The sequence below is a fragment of the Pithys albifrons genome, chromosome 12, assembly GCF_047495875.1.
Source record: "Pithys albifrons albifrons isolate INPA30051 chromosome 12, PitAlb_v1, whole genome shotgun sequence".
NCBI lineage: Eukaryota > Metazoa > Chordata > Aves > Passeriformes > Thamnophilidae > Pithys > Pithys albifrons.
Genome location: NC_092469.1, coordinates 19,834,603 through 19,860,555, shown reverse-complemented (window position 1 = coordinate 19,860,555; position 25,953 = coordinate 19,834,603). Strand labels below are relative to the sequence as shown.

The following is a 25,953-nucleotide window of genomic DNA, read 5'->3' as shown; positions in this document are numbered from 1 at the left end:
TGACTCCTTGTGCAAGCGGTTTAAAATAGGCCACGCTGTTCCAGGCTGGCGGCAGCCAGCTGGCCCCGCGGCCTCCCCACTGGAAAACAACCGGGAACAATAACACGGGAGCCCCGCGCCGAGCTGTCACCGCGGCGCTGGGACGTGACCTGCTGCCACCCCACCTCCCTGGCCCAAACACGGGGCTGAGGGACCCCGGGGGCATCACGGGGCTGGAAGGAGCAAAAGGGCAGCTTGGGGACCTTAGTGAGACATTTCCCTTTCTTGTGCAGGTGGGATGTCACCAGGACAGAGAGCAGAGGGATCAGTGTCAGGAGCTGGGGCATGCAGAGGAGCATCCCCAGTGACAGCATCTCCCCCATCTTGCCCTGGCTGTGCCCTTGTCTCTGCTCTGGTGGGTTCCTGGGCAATCCACCCGCTGCTCCCATTGTATTTCTGGATTTTGCAGACAAAGCAGTGGTGCTGGCTGAGAGCCCAGGGGGAAGCAGGCCCCAGGTGGGCTGGACAGCAAGGTGCCAGGGGGTAGGACCGTGTCCCCCTGGGGCCTGCCGGTGCCGTCAGCCCATGGTGCCTTTTCCGTGCTCGGCGGTCCTTCGGGGACAGGAAGGGCTGCATTGTAAGATGGCCTTCCAGGATTTCCTCCTGCAGCCCTCGGAGCAGGATGTGTCCGTGCACCGGCTTCCAGGGGAACCTGCAGCCTTCAGGGGTGCTGAGGTGTCCTGGGGACTCTTCACTGCCCCTTTCCAAGCAAGCCCCAGGGCAAGCCCAGGTACTGCAGTCCTGGTAATCTCAGGGTTGGTTCCCATGGCACAAGTGAGGGCTGAGAACCATCAAGGATGTGATCCAGCTCAGCCAACAGGCTCATTCACCACCGTGTCCCCAAAAAAATGCTGTGTAAAGAAGGCAGCAGGATGCCCAGTGCAGGTGGTTTAGCTCATATCTGCTCCTAAATATGATCCTCAAGCATCCCTGGCAGCCTCAGGGAATGATGTGCCAGCAAGAGCTCAGCTGGACAGAGTAGGAGGAGCACAGTCCCCTGAGGAAGATCCCAAACCGCAGGAGTGGTGATGCAGCTTGTGAGGATGTGAGCAATGTGCTGGGGCTCCCATGGGAACAGGGATGTCACCCAGTTCCAAACCTGCCTGCACACACAGGGAGTGCTGTCCCTGCCTTGTTCCCTTGTTTCTGGCCACCACTGCAGGGCTCTGCTTCACTTCCACTCAACACAGTTCTTGGATCATTTTGGATCTTCCTTCTAATGTGGTCTGGGAAAACAGGACAGCTAAAGCATCCATCCTTGGGGACAGAGTGGGCAGAGCTGTCTGCTCTAGCAGCACATCAACCCAGAGTTGGGGCTCAGCCAAAACATCCTGAGGGGTGCAGCATCCTCCCTATCAATGGGAGGACATTTGCACTCATCCTCTGTGCCCACTCCCTCTGCTCCAAGAAGGGCAGTTCCTTGTTGTGAGGATTAATGGTTGCACACAACTTGCCTTGAAGAGCTCTGCACCTTGGCTGTGGGGAGGAGGAGGAGGATTTGGCAGCCGGGAGCAGGGGGATTAGCAGAGATTTGTTGGATCTCAAGGAGGGAGGTGCCAAGTTTTATTTGTCAGAGGAGAAGGTCTGTGGGCAGGGGACCCCTGTGGGTGCAGTGTGTCCCTACCAGTTGGCTGCAGCACCCGGGTCCAGCCAAGGGGGACCAGTCTTTTCTATATGGGTGGGAAGATGCCATGGAGGCAGCTTTTGTTTTGGGATAGATCCCACAGGCTCCTGGCTGGTGGGGCTATGGGGGTGTCCATGTGCTGGCAGCCTGGAGGATGGAGCTCTGTGGGGCAGCACAAGATGGAGCAAATATGATGCTGCTTGAGATGTGCAGGTTAACACCAGCTTGGGTTTAAGCTGAGTTCACACAGTGCTGGTCCCAAAACGCCTTTGGGAGTGCAGATCCCTGCTGCTGGGGAGCAGGGAAGGGGCTGAGCTCATACCCTGGGCATGGGGAGCCTGCAACATCTTGTGTAACAAGGAGCGAGCATCAAAGGGAAATGCCTGAGCGAAGCAATAATCCACGCTAACAACAGAAAAAAAAACCCTCTCCCCTTTCATTTCCCTCCCTCCCCTCTTGACCTTGAAGAATGCTGGAAGGTGTCATGTCATCAGCATTTCCCAGCCGCTGGGAGCTTGGGGGGGGAATTTTTTTCTTCCTTCAGGGCACCCTGCCAAGAATAACAGCCGACTCCAGCAGGTCGGCACAGGAAGGGAACGGCTGGAACCTGATTTGCAGTCAGACGCTCGGAGAGCCAGAATGCGTTTTATTGAAGAGGTCTCCAAGGAGGCATAAACCTTTCCCCCCAAAAAAAGGGGGGAAAAAAGCCTTTCCGATGAAGCTGTAATTTTTATATGCATTTTGAAAAGTTTTTAAGATAAATTTGCTTTTAGTTCACGCTGCTGGTATTGATTTAGGGCAGGGGCAGGAGTGGGGAGGAATGGGGAGATGCTGGGGTTGGGGTGCACCCTGATTTGAGGTCAGGTGTGTGTGGAATCCCCTTGGATGAAGGGATATTTTCCCAGTGGGATCAGGTTTTATCTCCTCTGCCTCCAGCGGGGTGAGTGCATCCCTTGGGATGGATCTGTTTAGCAGAGGTCAAAGGAGACATGCAGGCACAATTCCTTATGGGAAGGGGATGTTGCTTGCCTGTGAGACAACCTGGGCACAGGTCAAGAGATCCAGTGTCCCTACCCTGTGTCCCACAGCATGGCTGGAGGTGTGGGGAGGTCCCCAGGGCAGGGATTGCTGGGCTCTGAGAGCATCTGCATGGCTGGAGGAGGCAAATCCCTGCTGGAAACTTGGATTTGGGCTGGAAGGTGATTAGCAGGACCCAGAGATGCACTTCAACCAGAGAGGAGATGGCAAAGGAGATGATGCCTGGCCCACATGGAAGCTGCATGATGTGGGAAGGCTTTGTGGCCACAGAGGTCCCTGTCAAGGTGGGGAGGGGGCTCTGGGGACTGGTGATGCCCCTTGAAAGGCACATGGAGAGCAGGGCTTGGCACACGGAAGTGATGAGCTGGTGGTTATGGGAATTTTGGAGGTCTGGGCTCACATTTCCACAGATTTCCAGATTAGCCCTTTGCCTCAGTTTCCTCTGGTATGACAGCTCTGTGTTACAGCTCCAGGAATGTGTCCATCATGGATGATGGGATCCAGTGCCATGTGGGAAAGTTCAATCCACAGCAACAGGTGTGAGTGTCTGTTTCACCTGCATGACAGCACCTTTTCCAGGCATCCATGGCTGGATGGGGCAGGACCCTGCATGGTCTGCACTTGCTGCTGCGTGGCCATGGACTTCTGCCCTGGTATTGCCAACAAAAATCTGACACAGGAGTTTCTCTTCTCACCCTTTGGATGCAGAAGGGAAAATTGATTCCTGATCTGCTCCAGCCTGCATTTACCAACCTGTCTTCACAAAGGAATGAAAACAAACCCCATCTGTCCATCGCTTGGCCACTCGAAGGCACAGGAGAACCTCCCAGACAAGCACTTCCACCAATTCTTAGAGTGAAGACACTGGCGGCAGCCCTTGATCTCCAGCCCTGGTGGTGAACCTGCTGAGCTCCCAGCCCTTGGTCTGCTAATCTCCTCCTGCTGCTCATTAAATCCAGAAAGATGTTCCCAATAAGGAGTGCAGGCCAGGCTGGGTTTGTTTGCAGAGCTTCATCCTTGGGAACATCTGGTACCCTTGGCTCTCCTGAGCTCCAGTCGGCTTTGGGGGAGCAGGAACTGCGGGTGGTCACACCCTTATGAGCTGTCATGAGGTGCCACAAGGTTGGGGTGACAATGGAGTGACAGCCACTGGTTCTGGGATCTCGGGGTGCTGCTGGCTGGGTGCTGTGCTGACAGCTTGGCTCCCCCCTGCCCATCCACATCCCACCATCGGGAAGCACCAGGGAGGAGCGGGGGAGTAGCAGGGTCCATGCTGCTGGCTCACCGCCGGGGCTGTGGGATGTGGTGAAGCCATGCAACTCTCCAGCTCCCCTCTAATTCCTTTCCCAGCTGCTTTGCCTCATCGCCATGACCAGGCTGTAACCGGAGCAGGTCAGCGTTTTGCTGATGGAATGTTTTTCCATCGGGAAATACCAATTTCTGTGGGAACATCTCAATTTTGACCAAAGTTGTTCTGTTTTTTTTCTGAGAGGGAGAATACTTAAAAACTTGGCCTTTCCAGGGGTTTTCCTTCCTCCTACCATTGTTTTTGAGATGAGCACAGAGGGTGGGTTGTGGCATGTGAAAGGTACGTGCTGATGCGGGAATAAAATTGTGGCTAAGGACAGACCATGGTGTGCTTCAAAAATGGTAAGGAAGAATATATTTTAAAAAGTCATAATGGAGTATACTGGTGGATTATCCTCAAAAAGACTTTAAAGTTGGATTTTGGAGTAAGTCTCTGTCTTTGTTTATCTCTCTCTCTCTGTTTGGTTTGTCTTTCCCTGTGCAGTGCTACTTGGGCATTCCATCACTGCATCCCCCTGGATCTGACATCCTGGGTACCAGATATCAGCAGGGGGGAGAGGTAATGCCACGGGGGATTTTTGACTGGAGAGAAGCTGCAACCTCTGCCTGCTTCCCTGGGAGATGAGAACACCTAACTCCCTTGGGCTCTTTTGGAGCTCCACCAGCTGTGGATCCGGCCCCAGCTCCCCGTGACTGCCCAGCAGGGCAGATGCATCTTCGACTGGTGAATAACGGGCTGGGAATAGAAAGCTGAAACCAGAGACTACGTCTTCCCATTGCATCTTCAGCGTCATGTGAGAGGCTCCTTCCCTCCCATCCCACTCAGCAGCAGCCAGGGCTTGCCTAGAAATAGCTCCTGGCACTCACGGGGCAGGACCTCGACCTGCCCCACCGCGTGCCAGGGAGCCGATGCCATGCACAGCCCTGCCACAGGCCTGGGAGGCTGAGCAGGAGCACAGTGGGTTTGGAAAATACTCGGAGCTTGGAAAGCACTTTGTGCTACCCACAGGGGATGCCAAGTAGCTGGGATGGATTTGTGTTCTGGCAAATGAAGAGTCTCTGCTCGGTGCAAGCACCCAAGGGCACTGCAGGGGGCTGGCTGCTGCTCCTGATTTTTTTACTGCTCTGCAAACTGTTATTATTTGCATTGACAAACCTTTTCTTCCTTTCCCCTCCCCACCCTCCCTCTCCTCTCCACCCTTTTTTAATAGCAGCCTCTAACAGCCACACTCATTCTTCTTTGTTGACATGGCCCTTTGGCACCAGCACTTGGCATTTGCAGAGCTGCTTGCTCTGGAAAGGAAAGGAAAAAAAAACTTAAAAAAAATCTTTTAAAGAAAAAAACACAACCAGCAACTGGACCCTTGTGCCTCACAGGGGATGTGGCTCCCTCCTGCCTTGCAGGGCATGGGGACATTGAGGGAATTGGGGTCTGGTCCCAGTAGGGGAGAGCAGGACGTGGGGCATATTCTAGTGGGGACCATCCCAGTAGCATCCCTCCCGCCCAGGCATGGACCACCTTGCATCCTTTCTCGGTCCATGGCTGTGATTCCAGCATAGGATGACCATGTCCCCTTCTGCTTGGCTCACCCCACAGCTCCCTCTCACCTGTGCACAGCTTTTCTTGGGTCATTATATTTTTATTTCAGGCTCCACACTGTGCAGAGGCAGATGTTCCTGCTCACACCAGCTGGGCTCTTGGCTGAGAGCATCCTTGACTCACCTGCATGGCCACACAAAGGGCCAGGGGAAATAGTGTACAAGGAGGTGAAAAACTGCCTGGGCGTTTCCAGCAAAAGAAACAGTACAAAAAAATAATTAAAAAAGTCCAGAAGTTCAAAGACAGGTTGAAGCAGCAGATAAGGGATATATCCTGACTATTTCCATGAACCAGCCCTATCTTTTGCATCTGAAAAATCAGCACCAACTGAGTGCAGAGATCAGCCTTTTGAAAATAAAGGGGGGGGAAAAAGCTTGCAGAGAAAAATACAGCCATTGAGTGCAGAGTTCAAGGTTGCTGAACCCCAGGCCAGTGTCCCAGCGTCCCACAGAGGCCACTCTGCCACCTTCGCCCTGGGCAGGTGACACTGTGCTGATCAGGTTGGCCGCCACGTGCCTCAGTTTCCCCAGGGGGCATAGCAGGGATTGTCACCCCTCCTGACATGTGGTGGCATTCAGATGTCCCTGCTGGATTTTGGGCAGGAATGGTGGCAGGACTGGGCTGCCCTTCCCGGTGCCCTTCCCCGCCGGGTTTGCTCTCTGGCAGGACGCCGGGAGCCCACGGGCGGAGGTGGGAGCCTGGAGAGGCGCCGCGACGAGGCAGCGGCTGTTCTGCCTCCCCAGCCACGCACGGCTGGGAATTGCCTCCTTGGAGAAATATTCCCTTTTCAAACACCAGACCCTGCCGAGGATTATCCGGAGGGGGTGGCTGGGGGAACAGTCACGCTGTCTCGAAGGCACTGTGTTGTTTGAAATGCTCTTTAAGGCACTTGATGACTCACAGCAACAGCTGGAAGGAATAAGCAGTTGGTAATTTCCATATTAACCTCCCGGACCCGGGAACGAGGGATCTGCAGTGTGTGGCTGCTCCTTAGGGTGCCATGGAGTGGGTGCTGCTGGGCACTATCCTGCAGTGCCCCAAGGGATGGGGATAGCGACAGGCACAGCAATATGGGTGGGGATTGGGACTGGGAAAAGTATAGGAATAGAGGTAGGAATAGGGACAGAGATTGGGATTGGTACAGGGATGGGAATGGAGACAGGAATGGAAATGGGGATGACGATGGGATAAGAATGGGGTCAAAGTTAAGGATGAGGACAGGGGTGGGTTTAGAAATGGGGCTGAGGATGCAGATGGGGAAGGGGATGGGAATGAGGGTGAGGATGAGGATGCCAACAGGAACAGGAATGGAGAAAGGAACGGGAATAAGGATGGCAATGGGGACAGGCATAGGAATAGAAACAGGAATGGGTATGGGGATGAAGATAAGGATGTGGATGGAGACAGGACTGGGGATGAGGATAAAGATAAGGACTGGGGTGGCAATGGGGATGGGCAGAGGAATGGAGGCAGAAATAGGGATGGAGACAGGAATGGGGACAGGGATGGGGATGCATATGAGTATGAGGATGGCCCCAGCACTGGGCAGATTGCTCCTGCATCCATGCTGAATCCCTGCCCAATACAAGCTGGGGGAACTTGTCTTTGTGCAAGAGGACATCTCTGCATCACAAGATGCAGCAGGAATGTCTAAGGTAAGCACAGTGGGATATTTTGTCTCCTGAAACTGGACTGCATTTCTCCAAGGCGAGTAAGCAGCCATCCTGCTCCATTTGCATTGCATCCCACTATCCCCACAGTGCTGGGCTCCAAGGAGCAGACCTGGCTGTCACCAACCCCAGCCCTCGGGTCGCTTTAAAACGCCAGCTCTGGCAGGAGGGGCTGCGCGCCGGCGGGAGCCACGGTGGAAAATCCTGTGCTAGTCTTGCCTTGATCCCCGCGCGCCCCAGGGGACGCGTTTGCCGCCAGGGCATATGTTTTCAGTTCTTGACGAGGCTGACTTGAGAAATTTTCTCTCCCTCCCAGCTTCTCTGTTGCAAACAGCAACCGCAGGGCCGGGGCAGCACAGGATGATAAATGAGCTGCTCTGTCCGGGCGCAGCCAAGGCCCGGGAAGCTGCTCAGAGGCTGTCCCGGTGGGGCGCGGGGGGAGCCGAGGGCTCGTGGCGCCTCCGGAGAGGGGCACGGAGGGTTGGTGTTTCAGGGCAGGGTGGGGAGGGGGGGTCTGGCCCTGCTGAGCTCTGGACCTTGAATGCAGCGCGTTGTTTTCTCGCCCATCTGTGAAGCAGGCGGGACAGCATCTGTCGGCTGTGCTCGAAGGGTGGGCTGAGCTGGTGGCCGCGGCTCCCCGGGGAGCTCTGGCTGGACAACCAGCGTGAAGCGTTCCCAGATCCAGTGCTGCCGCCTGGGGTCAGTGACCCCATCCTGCCCGGTGCCTCCTGGCCATCAGGGATAAAGGGTGACACTGACAGACCATGTGAACCTTTAAAGAACATCTGAGTCATGTCCATCTTGACACGCGCGGCGTTCCCAGAGCCCTCAGTGCATAGATCAGCCACCACATCAGACCTATAAATAAATAAAATATAACGAGGCCTTGCAGTCTTCTGGAAACCCCTGAAAAAGCCCCGTAGAGCCAGTTCTCCCAAGGTATCGTGTTCCCGCTTTGTGTGTCACCTCCCACCCCCTGTTTCTTTACTGCTGGAGCCATCTGCGTGGAAACTGGATCCGGGTCCCTGAAGAGCCCTCCTGCCCCTGCCCGCGCTCCAGCTGATGTCACACAATCTGTTTGATCTCACAGCCAGTTGCTGGGGAGCACCGGACGCCATCACTCGCAATCCGGGTGGGAGGTGACACGAAGGGTTGGTCAGTCCAAGGGGAATGGACATGGGATGCCCTGAGGATTGTACCCATAATGAAAGGATGAGGAGCGTGGACAATGTGGCTTCTCCACATCATCTGAGTGTGCTAGCACGTGGTTCAAGGCGTTCATCCCGCCGTCCCTCCTGTCTCTCTATCCCTGTGTCCTATCCAACCACTAACCTTGCCTGTTTGGGTTTGTTCCTGCACCCTCCAAGCTCAGGGATTTGCAAGGACAGCACTGGGGATGTTGCAGTGACTTGCCATGAACTCAAACCCAACAGTACTGCCAGGAGCATGTTTCCTCCTAAAATGACTGCTTGAAAAATATCCTTACAGCTCCTAATATATTTATTTAATCGGCAGAGCCGTGCCGAGCTGGTGGGCATGCTGACTCGCTGCTCGGGTGGTTAATAAGTCAGGTTTAATTGTGGCTGGCCCTGGGTGCAGTTGCGCTTCCCGCGGTGCCTATTGTCCAAGGACAGCAAAGTGCTTTACAAGCATTAAATCTTATCGCAGGCTGCGAGGCAGGTAAGGATATACCGGGATTATTGCATGCGCCGCTGAAACGCCGCCAGCTCCGGCTGGGAACACATCAGCTATTTACCAGTGAGTGGCAAAGCGATGCAGCATTTTAGGACTGAGCGGGAAATAGAATCTGGTATTGAACTGGAACAGCGGCAGGAGTTTTAAAATGGGAAATAAATTACTGGGGTGGTCGGGACACTGAGTTAATGGCTGGAAAGGGCAGGAAAGGGCTGGTGGTTTCAGTGGGATCCGTCCTGTCGGTGTAAGGCTGGACACGATGCCTTTCCACGCTGCTTTGGGAAACGGGAACTGCACCAAACGTTGTGGCCTGGGGAGGGGGTCGCGGGTGGAACACTGGTGATGGAAGCGGAGGGGACAACGCGTGCGGACCGCCCCGCGTGGGGCCTGTTATAAACCCCCTCGGTGGGGCGGGTTTGTAAATCCCCACGTCCCTCCCTCGTGGGGTCCACTCGCTCCGCGCCGGAGTGGCGGTGGGCGGGCGGGCGGGGGGGGGGGGCGGCAGCGGCTCGTTCCTCCCCCGAGCGGGCAGGGGGGGACGGCAGCGGCTCGTTCCTCCCCTCGGGCCCCCCCGGGCGGGCAGGTCGCGGCGGGGCGGCCGGGGAGGAGCCGGGCCGGGGGCGCCGGGGCCGGGAGGCGGCCGGCAGCCGCCCTTCCTCCGCGCCGCCGGCGGGACCCAAACTTTCGCACCAAACTTTTATCCCGGGTTTATTTTTGTTGCCGTGCGGGGATATTTTGTTGCTGTAGGGAGCTTTTTGTGTGTGTGTGTGGTGTGTGTGTTGTTTCATTATTTTTATTTTTTTTTTCCTTTCTCGCTGCCTTCCCCCGGCGGGAGGAGGCGGGCGGAGGGGGGGTGGTGAGGGGGGAGCGCTCCGCAAACCCGCCCCCCGAGCCTGCGTGTCCGGCGGAGCCGCGGGATGAGCCGGGGGCGGCGATGAGCGCGGCGGGGCCGGGGGCGGCGGCGGGGCCGGGGGCAGCGGCGGCGCCGCTTTCCCGCAAGCAGCGGCTGATGGCCGCGCTGGCGGCCGGCGAGGCGGCGGCAGCGGCGGGTGGGGGCGGCCCCGGGGCTCCGCAACCCCCGGCGCCCCCGCTCTGCTGCTTCATCTGCGGCGGCGGCATCAGCCGCGGCAAAGAGCTCAAGCTTCAAGTGCGACCCCCCCGCGACCACCGGCCCTTCTTCCCCTTCCTGCAGCACCAGGAGCCGGCGCCCGGCGCCCGCGCCGTCTCGGCGGAGGGCTGCGCCCTGGTCTGCGCTGTCTGCCGCTGCTTCCTGGGCGAGCAGTGGGACTCCTTCGAGCGCAGCCGCACGCCGGTGGAGAAGCGCATGTACTGGCTCAAGCGGCCCCATCAGTGCGAGGCGGCGGCGGCGGGGGGAGCCGGGCTGCGGCGGGGGGCTACGGGCTGGGACCCCGCCGCGCCTCCGCGCCGCGCCGCCGGCCACCAGGAGGAGGAGGAGGAGGAAGAAGAGGAGGAGGACGGGCCGGCAGCCGGCTCCGAGCTCTCCGAGCTCTCCGACGCCGAGCCCCTCTCGGAGCCCGAGGGGGTGGGCGGCGCGGCGCGGCCCCCCCCGACGGCGACAGGGGGCGAGCGGGGTCCCCCGTGCTGCTCCTCGGACAGCGAGATCAACATCACCAGCGAGGAGGAGGAGGAGGAGTACGAAGGCAGCGAGCGGCCCGCTTGGGCACCGGGCACTGCCTGCTACATCTGCGGCAGCCCCTTGGCACCCACTGCCCAGCACCGCGTCCACGTGCAGAAACAGGAGAAGACCTCGCCGGGACCCTTTTTCCCCTTCCTCTGGCTGCACAACCCCCCACCGGGCGCCCAGCCCCTCTCTCCCACCGGCAGCACCCTGGTGTGTCCCTGCTGCTTTGCCTCACTCATGCAGCAGTGGCAAAGCTTCGAGCTGGCCAACGTGCCTGTGCTGCAGCGGCTTTACGTGGTGCCCCTCAGCGCCGGTGCCATGCCTGCCAAGGGCCAGCGAGGGATGAAGGAGGACGGGATGGGCATCCCGCCGGTGCCTGAGGCTTGCTACCTCTGCGGGGAGGAGTGCGGCAAGGAGGCGAGGCCGGTGGCGGCCAAAATCACCAATGGCAATGCCAAGAGCACCATGCATTTCCCCTTCCTCAGCCTCTTGCCCTGCCCGCCCGGTGCCAAGGGGCTGAACAAGCACTGGGAGGTCAGCAGCTGCCGCAAGTGTTTCGGGGTGCTGCAGGACCTGTGGGCCATGTACAGGGCCTGTCACAACGAGGAGCTCATCTCCTCAGTGCAGAGCTTCCTAGGGAGGTACCACCAGGTCTTCTCTGCTGGGGACCTGACCGGCCACCCTGCTGTCATCAAGCCTGGTCCAACCTCCTTCTGCTACATCTGTGGGGCTGAGTTGGGAGCTGGCAAAGAGTTCCAGCTCAATGTCAACCCTCCGGGACGGTTTGGGGAGAAGGAGCCCTTTTTCCCCTTCTTGACAGTCTACCCGCCGGCCCCACGGGCCAGACCAGCCGACTCCACTGGGCTGGTGGCCACCTGTGTCTTGTGCTACCATGACCTGCTGGGACAGTGGCTGCAGCACGAGGGCAGGAACTCCCACCACCCCAGCAGTGCCTGGTCCCGACAGTACAAAGTGGAGACCTTCGTCTGCTTCTTCTGCCGGCAGGAGAAGAAGCGATGCCTTGGATTAAAAGCGGTTCAAGTGGCCAGACTTCCCGTCTTCCTCTACACCCTCCGCGTGGCCAACAGCCTGCTGGTGGATGACGGGAAGCAGCTGACCATCGGCGCTTGTGCCGAGTGTGGTGCCGTGGTCCTGGCTGGCAAGAGCATGACCCCGCCAGAGCTCCTGGCAGTGGCACCCCCAGCTCTCCTCCCCAAGGTAAGACAGTTGGCCCGGACCCCATCCCTCTTTTCCCAGCACTTCCCATCTCTGGAATCAAGGAGGAGTTGGAGCGGATGGAGATGGATGCTCTTCTTTTGGGTCTGGTCCCTGAGGGTGAACGCTAATGGATGGGGTGCCTTTAGCAATGAAGTTTTGGAGCTGTCAAGCTGTGAAGGAACAGATAAAAATCCTTCCAGGAGGTGGGAACAGCCAAGACTTGTCCCGTTCCAGAAGTGTGTATGTGTGTTATTGGCACCCACTCGCTTGCAGCCCTGCGTGAGGGAGGTGGGAGCCAGGAAAGAAGAAATCCCAATCCTGTCCCACTTGCCATCAAGGGTACTCAGAGGTGCCAGAGGGGCAGGAGTGCTGCCTGACCTGCCCTCTGCAGAACCATCCTTGGGAAGCTTGAAAGAGCTCTGTAGAGAAACTTCCCAAGTTATCTCCAGTTTTACAAGGTGCCTTAATCACGGGGTTTCCCTTGGAGAATCCCAGCCATTCCCTCAGCTGGAGTGCTGATGTGTGGGCACAGGGCTGGATTTCCCCCACCTGTGCTGCTCTGATTATCCTGCTGTGAGGGACCCCCAGGCAGTGTCCCTCTGTGCCCTCCCAAAGTCCTGCAGCCCTGACAGATGTCATCACCCAGGTGCTGCCAGTTTCCCCAGTTGTTCTTTTCTGTGCCTCCCACCAGGATTACACAGGATACTTTGGGGGCATCACCTAGAAAGGACATGGCAGAGCAAAAGTTTATTACTCCCAAGCTTGTCTTTCCCATGGGATGGGGAAATACCAGCTTTTACTGCTGAATTTCCACCTTGCAGGAGCTCTCCAGAGCTGCTGCTCTGTATCTGCAAACAGGCCCCAGGCTGGGCTCCCTAAAATGCCAACATCCTAAATCCCTGAGGTCATTTTCAAAGCCTCTCTGCTCCATAGCCAGAACCCTGCGGCTCTCTGAGGCGCTGGCATTTTCTTTAGAAATGTAAACCAGCCCTTCCAAGACAGTGCTCCTTTTCTCTCTGGTTGCTCTCCCTTGGCTGCTTACAAATATAATTTTCCATTCAGCTGTGCTGGCTGCTGAGCTGGGGGGGGGACACTGCTTGGAAAGCCACCAAGCAGGAGCTGCACACACCTGGAGAGTGCCAGGTTGGTATGGGAGGTTTGGTTGGCACTGAAGATGGGAATCCTCAGGAAGCCAGAGTGTTTAATGTGTTTTCCCCCAGGCTTCATTGGCCTGAGCTGGATGGTCCCAACATAATTTCTGGTTATTTGTGGCTGCAGATGTTTTATTTTCACAGTTGTTGAGTGGTTTGCAATGCCTGTGTAGTCACGATGCCCGTGTGCCCATCTGTGGGTCCCCTGGTCTGGTGGCATTTGCAAGGTGCTGGAGCCCTTGGCCAGTGGAGGTGTCTGGTGGCTGTGGAAGGTCTCAGAAGTCAGGTGAGCATCCCATGGTGCTGTCCTAAGGGTGATGCTGCAGTGCTGCCCCAGCAGAGCCCGTGTGGGTGCAGCTGGTGAGGGGGGCATCATCCGCATGCCCCCAGCTGCTATTCCATGCCTCTGCCCATAATGTCCCCAGGCCACTTGTGGGCCTGTCCTGGCATGGATATTGGTGATTGGTGCTCTGGGTGCTTCCCGTAGGATTCCTTAAGTGACCCACCCAGAACCCAACATTTTTCAGACATGCCAGTCCTCGTTCCTGTTGGCCCCAATCCCAAACTCCCACGAGGACACAGAGTGTGTCCAGGGGAAGGGACACTATTCAGTTCCTCCCTCCTGTTCCTGCATTTGCTAATGAGCAAATTAAGGGGCTGCTGCAAGGGGCTGAGTGGCAGGAGGCACAGCAGAGCTGCCTGGGGATGGCAGGGCCAGGCTCTGCTGTGTCCTGGGGGGGACTCTGGCTGGCCAGAAGGCCCTGTCGCCTTTTCCCTCCCTGTCTCCACATGCTTCCCAACAGGCTGAGACTTCACAGATGTCAAGGTTATTTAAAACATGGCTTAATACTTGGGCAGGGCACTTGACTAATTTAGCTGTACCCTTGTTCAGCCACACTTACTGCCTTACTCCCCAGATGAGCCTTTCACTCTGGGGTGACAGCCGGGTCCCCATTCCAATGGGACCAGGCAGGAGGGTTTTGACTGCACACGCTTTTTCACACACCCCTGCACATGGAGCTGTGGTTTGCTGCTGTCCTGCCTGCATTTGGTTGATACAGATGGCTCAAAGCCTGAGGTCAATACTCCAAAAGCTACCAGACACCTCCACATCCCTCTGTCTTAGCAGGGCAGCAAAACCAGATGGAGCTCAGGTCGTATCTGTAACAGCGTGGAGGTGCTGATGAGGGACCTCCACATCTGAGGCTCTTCAGGGGGTTGGAGACATCTCTGCTCTGGTTTGGTGGTGTGGAGCAGTGGGACAGGTGATGCTCTGTGAAGCTGTGATGGTGCCTGTGGTCCTGCCTGCTGCAGGAAGCTCTCCTGGAGGTGAGCTCTGCCTGCAGAGAGGCTGCTGCAGGGTCCTGCTGTTGCTGGCATGGTGGGTGAGTTTAGGCTTTCTGCCCAAGAAAAAATGGCAATGCTGAGTGTGAAAAGGTTGCCCAGGATGGGCATCCCTTGGCTTGTCACTCTGAACTGTCCAGATGTGTGCTGTGAGGATGCATCTTCTTCCCAGCTGTGCCCCTTGCAAGGGGAACTGTGCAGATGTTTGCATCCTTCTCTGTGGGACTGTGGGTTTAGGGGTGCTGCTACAACCTACAATCTTCCTGATCTGAATAAACTGCCTGTGCATCCCACTGTTATGTGCATCCTTCCCGGGAGGACCTGGCTCCTTGGGTTCTGTGGGATGGGAAGCTGCTGTGAGTGGACCAGTGTTGAGACTGAGGGCTGTGAATAAACTATAAAGTGCCCAGATTTGGTTGGTGCCCAGAGGCTGCCAATGTTTCCAGCCCAAGGGCTTCTTGTGTTTTGCCCATCTGGCATTTTTGGTGTCCTGTATTCATCAGGAAAAGCTTCAGTGGTGGAGTCACCACCCCTGGAGGGAATGAAAAGCTCTGTAGATGTGGCACTTGGGGACATGGTTTAGTGGTGACCTTGGCAATACTGGGGGAATGGTTGGACTTGATCATGGAGGGCTTTTCCAACCTAAATGAGTCTGTGATTCTATGTTCAAGTTTGCTTTGTTGCTCATACAGGTGTTGCCATCCTGCTCTTTGAGAGCATTTGGAGCTCACTGCCTCAGGCTGATTTCTGAGCATCACCTGGTGCTTTCCATATCCCATTCCCACTTTGCAGGGGACTCCTGGCTCTGGTTGTGTGGTGCTATGACTGACAGGGCACAGTCAGACTCCTGGGGCTGAGTTCACTGTATTTACTAATCAGCAGTGGTGCTGTTGGCTCAGCTGGGAATTTGGCCCCTCTTGCAGGTTCTGAGCTCCAAAGGTCACGCTGCATTTCCAAATCACTACGTTGAACTGACAGCTGTTGGTGGGCATTTTCCTTTTGGCTTTTGAAAAGATTTTGGGCAAACATCAAAGAGCTCTTGTGTTCTCAACTAAACCTTGTCCCACTTGATGCTGAGCAGCAGCTGAAGCTCCTGGATACCACAAAAGTAAACTTGGGAGATGGAGGGTGATGCCTTACCCTCCTCCTGCATTGCACTGGGCTGAATTCCCAAATATTTGGGTGTGTCTGAGCATGAGAAATGAGACCTGTGCAGGAAGTGTCCCAGGTCACGGCCAGGCAGGCAGCTCCTCTGCTTTCTTTGCGTCGTTTATGAATGTTGAAGGAAACCAAAGTCCTTCTGGCAACTGGCGGCATTTTGGGTGATTTTTGGCCGAGCTGGTGGCACTTTGGTGTGTCCCCACCTCAGGCTTCGTGTGTGGGCTCCAAAGGGGTGGCACAGGCTTCTGCTCATCCCTTAAATGTAAAGAAGAAGCAGAGTTGGTCTCATTCATTTCAATCTTTTGCCTCCCAGGTTGGGTTGGTTTTGGGAATACAGAGCAAAACCAGGCCAAGGTGTTTTAAGCCAACTTTATTGGGGTAAAGCTGTTTTGTTTGCAGCATGTTTCTGTGTGAAGATGTTTTGAGTGAGGCCCACATTGCCTTTCAGCAAAGCAGCTTCCTCTGCAGCGCTGCTATGGCCAACACTGACCCGACCTGGCATTTTGGGATGAGATCTCAATCCCGGCACGGAGGTGGCAATATAATCATGATATGACTTCATGTCTCGGAGCACGGCCTCCTGTGGGATCATGTTCCCAGATGGCAAACAAAGAAATAACATGAGGAAAATGTGCCACATGCTTTTTCCTGCCCATGAGGTCAGGGTGGGTTTGGTGTGTACCCAGCCGGGCTGGGAACTCGCAGCCATCTGTCCCTCCTCATCCTCACCCGCCACTTACCTTGTTTCAGAGTCACTCCATGGGTTAGTGGCTTCTCCCATCAGGATTTCCAGCCAGGGGTGTCTGTCCTTCAGCCATAGCAGGGGGAACAGCACAGGGGTCTTTGCTTTGGCCGGGCTGACCTTGCTGTACCAGCTGTCCAAAATACCAGGGCTCCTGTGCCGCTGCCAGCACCGTGTCCTCCAGACCTTGTGCTGACTCCACAGCTCACCAGCTGGCTGCTATATATTTATTTTTCACCCTCCCCTCCCTGCTCCTTGACTTCTCGCTGCCTTTCCCAAAAGCAGCAGCAGCAAAGGACTGGCAGCTCGAGCATTGCCTCCCTTCTGCAGGCACCTGCCAAAAATACTGGCCTGAAACTGTGCTGCACCCCCCCAAAATATCCCACGTGGCCCCCTGGGGAGAGGGACAGGCTCCACTCTCACCCCAGGCAGTGAAAATGCTTTCACAACCACCAGAGCATCTGCAGCAGCCTCTGGAGTCGCAGCCAAGTCGGGAGATGGGGCAGAGGGACGGACGGACGGCTCTGGCTGTTGTGGCCAGACAGATGTTTTGTCCAGACACTTGGCCTTTCTCAGCCATCCGGGAAGCACGGTCGCAGAGGGCAGCCTGGGATGCTCTTTGGCTGCTTCCCAGTGAGGAGGGACTTCCCTGCACAGCAGTGTGGGTGCCTGGTTTTCCAACTACATCAGTGTTGTCAGGAGTTGGCTTTTTGCCCTCCTGTGCCCCCCAACATGCCAGTTGAGTCCTGGGTTGACACCTCCCATCATTGTCCTCAGGGGCTGAGTTAGTGCCAGGGAGCCATCTCTATCTCCAGAGCAGGTTTTGGGGACCCATGGTGGTGTGGGAACTGTCTGGGCACAGGGCACAGCTGGTTTGCCTGTTTGCACCTTGCTGGCTGTGGTGGGTGTCTGCTGTACCCTCAGTCTGTTCCTGTGCTGATTTTTGGGGTGGGGAGGGCTCTCTTTGCTCCCTGCCAGAACCTTTGACATGTGCTGCTTGGAACAGGGTGCTCCCTGAGCATCTCTGGCTTCCCAGGGTGGGCCATCAGCCTGACAGCTCCCTCTGGTCCTGTACTGCTGGGCAGCATCTGGCCAGATGTTGCCCTTCCTCTCTGTAGCAAAAGGCTTGTGCCACATGCTGGCATCCTGGGCTTGAAGGGGAGGCAATGAAATACCCCTCTGGTGTGTTGAGGGGACACTGCCCTTCTTGGGGACTGCCAGGATGGGGACATGGGGAAAATCTGTGAAGGTGGTGGGGCAGGAACATCCCTGGGAGCTGGAAACAGCCACTGGAACCTGGTGGCAGGCTTCCAGCTGCTCCAGGCTCTCTTACGCTGTGAGCAGCTGGAGATGGGAGACCTTCCAGCGGCGTGATCTTCCCGGGCCCCGTCCCAGGGCTGTGACAGCCCCAGGTCCCCCATGGCCAAGGCGGGTGGCAGTGGTGCCTCGAGCGTGCCTTGGCTCCTTGCAGAGCCGGTGCTGTGGAGCGGCGCGTGCCAGACGGGCTTTCAGGGATGCGGTGCTGCTCCATTGCCAAAGGCATTGCCCCCTAGTTGCTCTCCCTGAGCGATGTGGAGGGTTCTGGGGCCCTTGTGCCAGCCCAGGCTGCTGCAGGCAGGTCGTGGTTTGCTCTCACTGCCAGGTGAGCAGCAGTTCTGGCGTGGTGCTGGCAGCTGTGCCAGCCTCTCCCTGCTCCCCAGCCACCCTGGCACATGCAAGCCAAACTGTGCCATGGATGGATAAACAGCCTCATACAGCTGGTCTGGCTGCTGTGTGACTTGTTTTCCCCCCTGGATCTTCAGTAGCAGAGCAGGGATGAAGGGGACAGCTCTGTGAGAGAGTTTTGGCTGGGTGGGAGGAGGAGGATGTTACCTGGGTGTGCTTTGTGGCCTGGCATGAGTATGATGTTGATTCTCCCTCTTTATTTTCCTTATTTTCCACCCCTCTTCCACGTTAGTACAAGTGCTGCTGGGCTTTAGTAGCTCTCAGGAGGCTGAAGTCATCTGTTTACCCACGGATCTGGCGCACTCAGAGCAGCAGCTGCCCCAGCTTTCCCTCTTCAACCTGCCGGCCCACGGCGAGGTGCTGGTGCTGAGCATGCCAAGACCTGTGCCAGGGCAGGGTGAGCACTGTGGCTGCCTCAGGCTGCCTTACATCCCATCCCATCCCATTGAAACATGCAAAATGGGCCTGGGGTGTCCCTGCTGTCATACCACAGGTGTAGGAGAACTTCCAGAGCACTGTGTTTTCCTGGGTATGTACAGGCACTGGTGCTGGATGGGCCATTCCCGGTGGCAGAGGGACCTGCCACAGGATTTCCCAAGGGTTATTCCAGCCCTTGCAGACAAACTCAGGAAATCACTGTCTGCTCTGGTGCTGCCTCTTCCTGCTGGCTTCCAGCAGACCTGACCATGGCATCACCCATCCTGGTACCGTGGGAGAGCTGGATGTTGGTGGGGGTGAGTGGCTTGGTTTGGGGGTTAGCTCTGATCAGGAATGCATGGCAAGGGTCCTGGCACCCCCTTTGAGGGATGTGGAAAGGGCAGGAAGGCTCTCAGGAACTGGTTTGCTCTTCCAACTCCTCCTGGTGAATTTTTGCCTTCTAGTTTAGAGCTGAAACAAGGCTGAGACCCAGCTGGGATGAGGGGGAGGGTCATTAGGGGAGAGGGATGGTGGTGACCCTGCAGCCAGGAGCATCACCCCCTTTCCTGTGGGATGGGCAGCTGCCTACCTTAACTGGAGGGCAAGAGCCTGGACTGTTCCCAGAGCTCTGTGACCCCCTCGAGGCTGTGTCCTGTTATGCTGTCACCTGCTGTGTCCCCAACACCTGCTGCTTTTTGGGCTGGGGATTACTGTCATGGGGGGATTGAGCCCCCGCTGGGCTGGCTGCCCATCCCTGCAGGATGTGCATCCCATGGCACAGCCTTGGGCTCTGCTGCAACCCTGTACAGGGGGAGTTCTCCCAGCTGACCCTCCAAAATGGTTTTAATTGTCCCCCCCAGCTTTGCCCCCCTTGGAAACAGGGAGTTTATCATCTGGTGGCTCTGAGGGGCCACCAGCAGCTGCCTCTGTCCCTGGGGAGCCAGACACCACAGTTGCTGGCAGGTTCCTTGGAGCTGGGAACATTTTGCTGACAGCCAAAGCATCAGGCTCTTGCTCGGTGGTTTGCAGTCATGGTGGGACAGACAGACCCAGGAGGGAGGGATGGACGGACACACAGACAGCTGAGCACCCGTGTGTGGGGTGTGGGGCAAACAGCAAATTGCCACTGTTACCTTCCATCTGCTTGCAGTGTGTTTCTGGGAATGGGCTGACTTTGGTCAGCTGTGAAGCTTTTCATTGAGTGATGATCAAGTGCTGGTGATTCCAGTTATTACCCTGGCCAGGAATAAGTGTGTGTGCATATATATATATATAGATATATATGTGTATGTATGTATGTCTCCCACCCTCTCTCCTTGTCCTCACTTCTAGAACAGCTGCATTTTCTTCTCCTTGTCACCCCCCCGGGCTCTTCAGGGCAGGCAGCACTGAGTTATCCCAAAGTGAAAACACAGCAAAGACAAGGCTCTTCAGTTTTCCCGGGAGGCACCAGTGCCAAGGTCAACCGGTGTGAGGATAGGGCCAGGTTGTTGCTGGAGTCTCAGCTCTTGGGTGCGGGTGGGCACCCCGGGCCATTCCCGGTGCTGGGGCTCCCTGGGAAGCAGCGGGAAGCCGGCTCTCCTGCCTGTAGACACAGTCCAGATGCCCTGGCAAAGGCGTCTCTGGAGGGGGAGATGAATTCGCTCCTGCCGTCTTCTGTTTTCAGTCCAGAACATCTGCACAGTAACTGGGAAATCTGGGCTTTCTCCTGCTTCTCAGCCAGGTCCTGTCAGCCCTTTCCTCTTCCAAAAAGGGGCTTGGTGTTTTTTTTTTATTCCTTTCCGCTGTTGCTTGTGCTGTGTAACCTGCTCCCTGCTGTGCATCCTGTCAGGGCTGTGCTTGGATTTAACTCCATGAGCAGATTTTGGGGGACCCCCCCCTAAATCTCAGCCACCCCCTGAGCAGCTGCTCAGGAATGTGGATCCCCAGGAGCAGTTTTTCCACTGGGGCTGTTCCCACGGTGGGTGCCTGGTGGCACAGGGATTCACTGGGGTCACACAAGCTTCTTTATAATTTATTCCAGCATTTTTTTCCGTTCTGATCCCCCCCACCCTCATCCTAATCATGATGATCCTGCATCCTGGAGCCCAGGTGCTGCATGTGGTGTGCTCTGGGCTGTTCAACCCCTCCACTGCCCGCACTCCCTCCCAAAAGCTGGCACTGGGAAGCATTCGAGGCTGCAGCAGGGTGGGGGCCACCCTGCTCCCAAACCCGCCCTGGCTCCCCGTTATTTCCAGCAGAGAGTGGCTTGGCCAGCCTGGTCCTGGGCTGGCCGGGACTGCTCTTGGTTTGGCAGCGTCCCGTGTGGGTGAGGTTTGTTCTGTGGCCGCTGGCTCGGGCTCTTGGCAGGGCTGTGGTGGGTGCTGGGCACCTTGGGCACCTCCTCTTCCTCGCTGTTGCTTTCACCGTGCCATGGGGACCCTCGGCAAAGTGTCACCCTAATATTTGTAGCCTTCAAGAAGGAGTAAATCCTGCTGTGTCGTGTCCTTCCTCCCCTCCCTGTGCGCAGCAGCTCCTGCTCTCACTCTGATCTTCCACACTGGAGCTGCTGGGGTCCAGCAAGCCTGAAACTCACTCCCTCCTTTATGCATCCCCTCTCCTCCTTCATTCACAAATTATTTCCTCCCTCTTTGCTTGTCTTTTAGTCCTTTTGCCGTGTTTCCCCACCCCTTGCTGCCCTAGTTCTGGCTGTGCTGGCCCTGTGCCCGGTGCCCTCTGCTTGGAGCGGAAGGAAGGGCTCTGGGGAAGGGGAGCAAAGGCTGGGTGATGCCAGCAGAGGTTTGTCCCTGGCTTGGAGAAGGGACTGACCCATCAGAGGGTGTTTGAGGCCACAGGTGTCATGGGTGCCATTCTCCTCAGGGGTCCCCATGTGCGGAGCTGGTGGCCAGGTGGCAGCCCAGGGTGAGCAGGGGTCTTGCAGGATGCAAAGAGACCATGGAAAAGGGAGATGCCACTCCTCTTTTGGCACTTTGGGGACCTTGGGACAATATGGAAGTGGCACTGCATCCCCTTGGGTTGCCTGCTACTGAAGGAAGGGAGAACACTTAGCCTGGGGTGATTTTGTGTAGCCTCAAGGGCTGCCTGGGGGAGGTGGCTGGGCTGGGTGGCACCCCCGGGCACCTGGAGGTGATGCGTGTCTGATGTCCCTGCCCTGGAAACAGCCACACTGCACTGGCTTCACAGCTGCTATTTCTGACCAGTCCGTGGTCTCAGCTTCACAGTCACCAGCTCTGGGGCTGGCAGCTGCTGCCCTTTTCCTTCCCATTCCCTCAGACCCGTGGGATGGATGGAGACAGGATGAGGAATCCCCGCAGCGTGGGCAGCAGTGGAGCAGCTCGATACCTCTTGGGATATTCCCTCCAGCCCTGTTTTCCTCCCGTTTAAACCCGGGATACATCTCTGGCTGGTGGGCGGCTGTAAAAATAGCACTTGGTTTGAGTTAGGAGGGTGGCAGGGAAGGGCTGGGAGGGGGCCGGGGTGCAGGGGGAGGTCCGGTTTCTCCCTTTCCTGGAGGAATTAGGGAGGCCACATGCTGCCAGGAGTGTTTGGCTGGTAGAGGCAAGCGGAGGCTCCGAGGAGGCGAGCAGGCGTCCGCACAGATGGAAATTTGATCACCCACGGCTCAACAGATTGTTTGATTTATTTTAAAATCAAGCAGATGGCTGCAACAGGAGTTTGTTTAAGTTCAGCTCCGAGCTGGGCCAACGGCCAGGATACTCGGGGGTAGGCGTGCCAAAAAATGTTCAATGACTTTGGTCATCACCCACCTCTCCTCCTCCTCCTCCCCTTCCCTCGCTCCAGCGCACACACCCCGCTCCCCCTCTTATCGCATCCTCGCCTTCATCTCTTGGCTCTTGCATCTCGCTTTGTCTCTCCCTGGCGGGCGCAGCCTTGCCCTCCACTTTTCCTCCCCTTCCACACGCTCCAGAGGGTTTAACTCTTCCCCATCCACCTCCTTGACCTGGTTCCCTTGAACTGTAGGGGTGCAGTGGGGGGTCCCCCCAATGGACAGAGGGAGCACCCCCATTCCCAGGCTCCCTCCTCATGTCTGTCTTCTCTGGGACCCATTTGGGGTTCAGTGCTGGGGGAAATAGAGGGGTGCAGGTCCCAGCTGGGTGCCCAGAGGGATACCCTGACCCCTATGGCTGTCCCTTCATGGTGGGGAGGGATTGGGTGGATCCTGGTGTCCCCCCACCCTGCCCTGAATTGGTGATGGCTTGAATGGAGTGTGTGATGTTGCTGGATGGGGAGATGTTGCTGTGTGAGACCCCCATCTTGGGCTGTGAGGGGTGACCTGGGGATGGAGAAAAGCCCTTGATGCAGCACATGGTGGTTCTCAATGTGATTCTGGCCTTGCTGCCATATGGCTGGTAGGGAAGGAGCTGAAGGAGCCTGTGGGAAGCAGCCTGGGATGTGCTAAACTGCCATAAAGGGGATGGGGTGGGCTGTGCTCAGGATTTTAAATCACTCTGAGCCAACAGGTTGGCACTGCCCGGGGTATCTGACCACCTTGGGGTGGCACAGGCTCCCCAATAGATGTATCCATGTCTCCTTATCTTGGATACTGCTGTGGCATTGACAGGGACCTCTCTGCATCTCCTGCGGTGAGTAAGTAGGATGCTCCAGGACCACTGGGCATCCTTGCTGGCCTCAGGGTGTCTCTCTGTCCCATGCCAGCCCTGCGTACCTCACAGCACCATGACAGGTCTGCACAGGTTTTCATGCTGAGGGATTGCCCATTATCTCATTTTTAGGAGCAGAACAGCCAGGTGGTGGGATGAGGCTTCTCCCCAGCACCAGTGCCCTTTCCACAGTGGGCGATGTGGGTCCTGCTGGATAAAGTGTCTGGGGCTGGAAGGGGTTAAGGCAGGCAAAGGAAAACAAGAGTGCTGCAGGGCCTGGGTGGCTGACAAGCCAAACAACTGTTTTTGACTCACTGTTGCTGCCTTGCCAAGTGCAATTGCTTCCACATTCCCATCCCCTGGCTGGAGGGGCGCAGGGAGATGTTGGCTTTTTGCGGTCAGAAGGGGAAGGGGGATGCCGGGGGGAGCAGCAGCGGGAAGGGCTGGCTCTGCACTGCTTTTTCTCAGCTCTTCTCTCTTCTATTCCCCTCCCTGGTGAGGGGCAGGAAGGGGCAGGGGGTGATGCTGGCAGGGATGATGCTGGCAGGGATTTGAGGCCGTCAGGGTCACTTGGACCAGCTCCTGGTGGAGAATCCCTTCTGCCAGCCCTAAAGGTGGGAGAGGGAATGGGAGGCTGAATTGCACCCCCAGATGGTCTGCCCTGCCTTGTCTTGCTGTTTGTCTGCAGGGAGGACCCTGAAAGGCAGCTCCTTCCTGCCAGGGGGTGCTTGTGGGTGTTTGGGGGCAGCATCATCCAGTTCCCCCCCTACCTCCAGCTCCTTCCTCTGCTCTCTGTCCGCCCAAGGATGGAGCCCTGCATCCTCAACATCCCTATTCCAGCCCTCCATAGGGATGGAGCGTGACCCCACTACAACCTTGCTCAGTGATATGGGGTCTCATGTGGGGCTGGGCCCCCCACCATGCGTGGTTGAGGGCAGTGAGCTGAGTGTGCTGGGGGGCAAATCTCTCAGCAGGGTTTAGGGTACACCCTCCCTCCCCTATAAAATCTGCAGGCCTCTGAGTGCTGGTGCTGTTGTGTTGCAGACAAGAAATAAGCCCTTGGAGAAGAGGCAGGGAAGTTACAGCAAAGATTTGAGCTGCTCGGGGTTGCTGCTTTGTGGAGTTAATTATCATCTGAGTCTGGGTTTTTTGTGTTTTTTGGTTTTTGTTTTTGCTTCTTGGGATTATTTCTTGGCAAATGAGGCGTCATTCTAAAGTACTGAGCTCTGCTCCCTCGGAACTCCTGGCTGCTAAATGTTATGTAGGGGATCCTGGTCTTAAAAAAGAACACACCACAAACCACCCTCAAAAAAAGCCCTGTTGCCTCTGCAGTGCAAATATGGGGTCTGAGGCAACTCAGAAAGATTTTGTGTGTGTTTCTGAAGCTGTTTCCTTGGGAAAGGCAGAGCAGGACACGGTTCATCCCTCCCAGGCAGTGCTGGGATGGGCAGGGGAGGACATGGAGATTCCCTGTGAGCAGCATCCTGGAGGGGTACTTGGCTCCTGCAGGACTGTGGGCTGTTTGGTCCCCCCCTCAAAGTCCAGCCTGGATTGGGGTGGCTGGAGGGAACCCCAAACCTTTGGGAAGCTTTGAGGTTGTGCTGCGAGACAGCTCTTGGGTGAGGAGGGTGTGGTGGCATCTTTTTCCCCTCCTGGGATGCTGCAGGGTTGGAACATTGCTCTGGCATCACATTCCTCTCACCATCCGGCTCCTGCGGCTCTGCAGCAGCCTCTCCCTGCTTTGCAGAGGTCACTTCCCCCTTCCTGACTGTGGGAAGGGTCTGTATGTGCTGGGGGAGCTGGGATTGTGGCGCAGGGGAGCTGGCCTGGATGCTGTCAGCCAAATGGGATGCACACCTGGAGCTGCTCTTGTGGGATGTGACACTTTGGAGTGACTCCTCTCGCTCCTGCTGCTGGTACCTGTTTAATCTCAGTCTCGTGTGCTGAATCCCAGGGGGAGGATGCAGCAGCACAGCAGGAGCTGGCAGCGATGGAGGTCGGGATGGAAATCCCTTCCCACATTAATGCTGCAGGAAGGACCCACAGAGCTTTGCCCAAAATATCCCATGTCCACCAGGGATGCAGGAGAGTCAGCTCATGTTCCGGTCCAGCAGCTGTGATATTACACCACTGGGACAGGCACACTATCCATCATCCTGCCTGCAGGACAGCTGCCTGTCCGACCTCTGCCTGTATCCCAGAAGCATCCAGGCTGCCCTGCAGGGCCCACAACCCTGATGATGTTTTCCATCACCCTGGCATCGTGTCACCCGAGGCAAATCCCCCAAACTCTTTGCAGGAGAAGCTGAAGGGCCCTCCCAGTGCTCCCCAAACACAAGTGGCAGGAATGGCCGTGTCTCTGTTGTCGGACACCTTGTCAGCTCCTAATCCGGACATGAGAAGGCAATTAGGGGCCGGGATCCCCTTCCCCAGGCGGCAGATGGGGCGCGGTGCCGCCGTGGGGCTGGGGCACGGAGCGGAGGGGCTGGCTCTGCCTCCTAATGTGTTTGCAAATCCTCCCCAGCTGAGGGGATTAAAGCCGGCATCTGGCTCGCTTTATAATATTAAAACAAAGGGAGTTGTAGGCGCCATGATCGGGGGCAGGCGAGGGAGGGAGCAGGGACGGGGGAGCTGCTACTCTGCTCGCCGTGCTGGGAAAGTCTGCAGGAATCCCCCCCCCCCGGCCCCAAACCCTTCCAGGAGGTTTTCCCTAAGGAATAAACCCAGTGGAGGGGTGTTCACCCTACCAGCAGGGTGCAGGAGCCAGCGCCCAGGGGCGCAGGGCAGTGCTGGGGGTGCTGGAGGCAGGGGGGGCTGTTGGGGTGTTTTTTGGGGGGTGAGGGAGGTTTATATCTGCTTTTTCCACCCCGTTGTGCTGTTCTGGAAGCGGCAAGAATTCAGGAAGCCGGCGTGTGGTGAGTGCCAAGTCAGGCTGTACCGCAGCCAAGCCCCTGCTT

General features: G+C 56.9%; 1 protein-coding gene across 4 annotated transcripts in view; it reads left to right on the top strand.

Moving 5' to 3' along the window:
- The first annotated feature begins 9,908 nt into the window (after positions 1–9,908).
- Positions 9,909–25,953, top strand: part of GSE1 (Gse1 coiled-coil protein) — a 102,023-nt gene continuing 85,978 nt past the window's right edge. For 3 of the 4 annotated variants that reach the window (XM_071567619.1, XM_071567617.1, XM_071567618.1), the window contains exon 1: positions 11,723–11,834. In XM_071567619.1, the coding sequence (XP_071423720.1) occupies positions 11,784–11,834 (51 nt within the window). In that variant the 5' untranslated portion in view covers positions 11,723–11,783. Of the gene's footprint in view, positions 11,835–25,953 lie in introns of all 4 variants that reach the window. The other variant, XM_071567616.1, reaches the window with a different exon arrangement.